General features: G+C 36.2%; 2 protein-coding genes across 5 annotated transcripts in view; both read right to left on the minus strand.

Annotated features, from left to right (window-relative positions):
* The window catches only part of LOC119582560 (nuclear receptor 2C2-associated protein-like), a 58,081-nt gene that overhangs the window by 45,527 nt on the left and 6,921 nt on the right, over positions 1–5,633 (minus strand). The window lies entirely within an intron of this gene.
* LOC119582583 (gastrula zinc finger protein xFG20-1-like) overlaps positions 3,337–5,633 on the minus strand; it is a gene marked incomplete at its 3' end in the record, with an annotated part of 2,900 nt that continues 603 nt past the window's right edge. The window contains 8 exon segments of the mRNA XM_037930954.1: positions 3,337–3,751; positions 3,754–3,990; positions 3,993–4,079; positions 4,081–4,411; positions 4,413–4,506; positions 4,509–4,794; positions 4,796–5,166; positions 5,169–5,298. Of these exon segments, the coding sequence (XP_037786882.1) occupies positions 3,337–3,751; positions 3,754–3,990; positions 3,993–4,079; positions 4,081–4,411; positions 4,413–4,506; positions 4,509–4,794; positions 4,796–5,166; positions 5,169–5,298 (1,951 nt within the window).

A 5,633-nucleotide genomic window follows, 5' to 3' on the forward strand; every position in this document is an offset into this window, starting at 1 on the left:
TTTTTGGGTTTGGGGGGGGGGTTGGGTGTGGGGTGTGTGTGTGTGTGGTGGGGTGTGGGGTGTGTGTGTGTTTTGGTGTGTGTGTGTGTGTGTGGGGGTGTGTTTTGTGTGTGTTTTCAAAATTTAATGAGGCCTGCACATACAAATTTTGAGTCCCAGTATAAATTTTTTTTTTTGGGAACCCCAATTTCATTGATTTTGTTAACAAGTTCAGTCTTTCTTTCACATCAAGCCTTCACTTCCAACTTATACAGGTAATTAACTAATCTCAAACTTGAGGAATTACCATGTCTGATTTCGGGCTTGAAACGATAATTTTATCCCAATTTTTATAAATTTTTTTGATAAAACAATTTTATAAAAATATTTTTGGCATCTTTAAAATGTGATATAGATGACCACATTTAAATTCATCACCATCATCATCATCGGGGAGCTAACATTGATGGGGACACCTCACTGCATCCACCCTTCGTGTCCACCTACAAGGGTCCCCTGGGGCTGCCGACAGGGTCTCACCCCGTGGGTTTTGATCATTCCCCAAAAGCCAAGACTATTAGGTGTCCTCCACCCAGTTTTACTCCAAACAGAGACAACCCTGATGGGCAGGTCATCCTGGGGAAATGACCCGGGATCGGTTAGTGAGTTGGCAGTCATGGATTGTACAAGCAACAGGTCCTGTACCAGTTTCACAGTGTAATGGGTTAAAACCCTGGTCCCCCCCACTGTACCCATGATCCAGTGAAAGGACAGTTAAAAAAGCATAAAATGAATACCAAAGCCTTTTATTTTAAAAATATATTATTCAGTGTTTAAATGAAGGACATCCTATAAAAAAAATTTATTCACAACTTGTAGTACTCCTCACATTTAAGTACATGGAATAATTTATTAAATAATATATAAATACCTCTAACCATAAAAAATAAATATATGAAATCATATACAAGCCTATGAATTTCACTCTTATGTAGTTACACATCTACAGTATAAACACAAATTCTATTTTAAAAATCTGATAATTCATATCAAAAGTATCATCTAGATGTGCAAAGCTACTGAAAATTTCACATAATATCTAATGAACATTAATATTCATACTGTGGAATTGTGTAACTACTTCACCATAATAGTATGATTATCAATATGATAAGAAAATCATATACAAACCACTTTCTCTAATATTTGTTTCAGTGCCACATTAACTACAAATGGTTATTAGTGCAGATTGTACACATTTCTCCAGGAACATGTCCCAATTTCATAATTGCAAAATTTGGTTAAAAAAGTAAAGGGTGAAGAACTTTTTTAAAGTTTTTATAAACCACTGTATCCTTCAAAGATCGTATTTTTGACCGAATGACATGCTTATCTTTTCATATCTCCTTTTAGATTACAAAGAAAAGAAAAGAAAAAATAATATCCATCCCCAGTTCATAAGTTTTAACCCATTGGATCCAGGTGACATTACTGTCATGCCATGAAAACATTTAGCTGAGCTCCAGGTGATGGAAATGTGCCTCCATGAAAAATATGACTGAAGGCCTGGTCCCGGAATATTCCCCAGAGGCACAAAGTTTTGGGGAAAGGGTTTTAAGATTCAGTGGACATTTAGGGAGGGCTCTTATATTATTTCCACTGGTAAAGGAGGGTGGAATGTACCATCCATAAGCCATGGGTGAAAGAGTACTGGCATGAGTGAAGACACTATTTTCAAGCTCAGGATCCTATTCCTCCCTGCTGTACTGAAATTCTTACAATACATAAATAACAAAATATTTTTTTGTTACTGCTTTAACATGTATAACTATGTGTAATAGAGATAACAACATTGCAAGGGGAAGGTGAGGAGTCTTGATAAACATATAAGTGTTTATGTAGGCCAGGCCTACAAACCACATGCCAGGGAATCCCACTCAAGTAAGTTTAAATTTACAGATTTTTTAGACCTGCAGGCAGCGAGGCACCTGGATTCATCAGGTTAATAATGCACTTACATATTCAGACTAACATTAAAGACCAACATAAAGGAATGTATCTTGTTTGATGTATACTGTTTAGAATTCCCGAATTGAAATAAGTTGCATCATACTTGCACATGGAAAAAGCAACCATTAAAGAATCTCTGTTCTCTGCTTACAAAATGTTTTCTGTTACACAGAGAACAAATCAACCATTAATTAGGACCAAGTATAAGAATTATCAAAAAATTAAGAAAAAAATACCTTTAACAAATTCCAAGGTTTCAAAGGTAAAAAAAAAAGCAAAGTGTTTAACTTTGGCTGCCATCAAATTTTAAGAAAGATATGAAGTGCTTGTCTTAACCTATACACATATCCAGAGAAGACAAACAATTTTCACTCAACAGAGAAAACTGATCAATAACCACACCATGGAAAGATGTACTCTGTCACAAAGATAATCATCAACCATACAAAATCATGCAATACCATACCAATATACTGGTAAATCATAAAATGTATCATACCTACAAGTTTGTGTAAAGTAATTTAAAATAAATATTAAGTACATTTCACACACTTAAGTAATATAATTTAAATCAAATAAAAAATACTGCCAGCTAGCTGGATTAAGAAAACCTAACTGCCATATGACTGAGACAAAGTATACAGTATATGTTTTGGATATATAATTAGTGTTGCCTTACAAATAATAACTTTTAAAAACTAGTAATACTGTATAAGTTATTTTGTCTCTGGCTGAGTTCTGATAATCCAACAAGCAATTAAGATGCCTTATATCATTAAATGAGCATCACTTCCTGGCCTTATACTGACTAGCTTGACTAAGCTTGTACTGTGAGGAATCACTTAAGTACACCATAAGAATAATAAGCATATAAATATTTTATAAATTGAGAATAAATCTAGGATAAAATATAAAGCATTATTTTGGGGATATCTATTATATTGCTAACTTATTTTTCTACAGTTTGAAATAAAGGTCTGTACTTACATGCATATAGAAATAAATTATTCTGGAATGCATTCTGGCAGAGGAATAAGTTCACAGGTACAATAAAGGCATCTGTTCATTACAATTTTGACTGAAAATCTGCCTTCCTCGATGAAAAATAAAGAGCAACTTTCTTCTAAAGAAAATCAAGATATGTTTTTTGTAAAAAATTCACTGCCCCCAAAAAAAAATTCATAGCACAAATTTTACACCTTGTTTCAAAAACAAAAAAAGAAATTGTTTAAAAGCTAAAATTTCCCCCAAAATTTTGGAAACTCTTAAAAAAGACCCGAACACCTTAAAAATAGAAGCCATCAGACTATTACATTTTTCCTGGGTCGTTAAATTTTAAACATTGCATACTACTAGTATTGACAATCGTATCACTCAATGGTTCCTGTTTAATCACGACCCCATTTGGAAGAGACACTCCTGGCTCTTGCTTGATCACAACCTTTGGGATACTTACATCATTCTGTTCCTGAGGATCTTCGGGTTCTTTCTTCACAGTGGTTAGCATATCTGACAGAGTGGAATTTCCTGCACTGGATGAAGGCATACTTGTTGCTGCTTTTGAAATCATAACAGCCTGTTGAGAACTTGTAGTTGAGGTACTGGCAATAGTCGTTTTAGATGGCATTAGGACCATCTGTTGGGCAACACCTCCAGTTAATAATATAACTGGCTGAGACAGCTTTTAGGGGGTTTTTGCTAAAACAAAGGCTGGAAAGAAAAAAAACCACCTGGGCCCCCCCAAATGTGTTTTTTTTTTTGTTTTGGTTGATGAATAACAAACCTTGGTCCACTGCTACTGTTAGCTGGAGTTGTCACTATCATCTGCTTGTTGAGACCTAAGGAATGTGGTACAACAAACTGAGCTCCTCCACTAACTTGGCCATTCTGGGGAGAAAGCACCATTATTTGCTTCCCAGCAAGATTTGCATTGGGTGCTGCCGTACTGCTAGCTGGGCAGAAAATCCTGATGTTCTTGACTTTTGCTACACACCTCCCCTTTACTGTTGTTTTACAGCATCTTCAGTTGTTTTTTTATTATTACTAGTTGAACCACTTGTTGGTGTTTTGACAGCTGCTGCCTTTCCTTTTTAACAACTTTTCCTGAAGTTCAATAAATTCTTTGTAAGTCAGAGTTTTAGTCTTTCCCCCACTCTTGGTTTGCTCCACAGTCTTGTTTGATTTTTTACTTATCTCTTTTGCAATTATCTTTGCAGAGGAGACAATTTTAATTCCAGAATTTGTTGTTTTTGTTGCTTGGGAGCTGCTTTCCGGGGGTTTTTTGCATTAGAATTTTGCGGGAAGATGCTGCCGCAAGGGAACAGGTTTGTAAATGGTAGAGGCTGTGGGCTTTTTTTCCCCAAGAAAAAAAAAAAACCAGAGTTGTTTATCCCTTAAACAGTTTTCTTGGAGCGAAGATCCATTGCTTTAAACGCATGTGGAGGTCAATGTGACCTTTTTTTTACTTCCCTGTGTTCGCAATAAACCCACAAAATTAAAACTTTTTGAAAGATTTTTCCGGTGACTTCGCATATGGCGTTTCACTTCATCATTCCTTGGGAATCCTTTCCCACAAATAGTACATCTGTAGGGTCTCTCACCAGTATGAAGCCTAATGTGGATCTTGTGCTTATGCCAGTGTCTGAAGCATTTCCCACAGTACTGACACTCATATGGCTTTTCTCCAGTGTGATTTCTACGATGAACCAAGAGACTCTTGGAATGTGTGAAGCGTCGCCCGCAAACCTCACACTGGTAGGGGGTTTCTTTCGTGTGTGATCTCATGTGGCTTGTCAAACCAGATTTTTATAAAAATTTTTTTCCCCCCCACTCCACACATATAGGCGTTTCCCCTTTGAATTCTCATATGAATTGTGAAGCTTGTTTTATGAGTGTATGTGTTGGCACAAAGTTTACACTTATAAGGCCTTTCCCCTGTGTGGACTCTCATATGTAAAGTAACATAATGTTTCTGAGTGAATCTTTTCTTGCATATCTTGCACTGGAATGGCCTGGGTATCTTATGAGAATTAGCTCTGTGATTCAAGAAATCCTCTCTCTGATAAAATCTTTTCCCACAAATGCCCACTCATTGCGAATAACTGAAGATCTGTACTTTTCCACAGAAATTGGTACATGTCAAAGGTTCTAACTCTTCGCTCTCATAGGGAAAACCCCTGAACCTATCTCTAGTTCTGGTTCTTCCATTTCATTGTCACTATTCTTATTTATGTCAAGTGGATCTTCATCGTTGATGTCCATTCTCTCCTCAGGTTCCTCTTTAACTGACACAGAATGAACATCCTGTATGTGAAGACTCGACCCTTCCTTTAAAAATTCGCTGAGTCCACTCTCCCGTTCGTCTCTTCTTTTATCCTCACCTGCTCCAACTTAAACTTAAATGGCACTTTAACATCATTTTTCCATGCATGGATGAGATCTAATCCTTTTTCCCCCAAAGGCTCCTCCCAAAGAGTGCATCTATTGTGAATTTTCCCATTTTCAATTTTTTTGGTATATAATATTTTGGGAAACTTGCTGCATCCAAAAAGACTTATTATACACAGATGGTAAATTTTTCCCAAAAGATGCAAAATTTTTACTACTATTTAATATTAATGTGGACTAGGTACAATTTTTCAAAC

This window comes from Penaeus monodon, chromosome 2 (assembly GCF_015228065.2).
Source record: "Penaeus monodon isolate SGIC_2016 chromosome 2, NSTDA_Pmon_1, whole genome shotgun sequence".
Lineage (NCBI taxonomy): Eukaryota > Metazoa > Arthropoda > Malacostraca > Decapoda > Penaeidae > Penaeus > Penaeus monodon.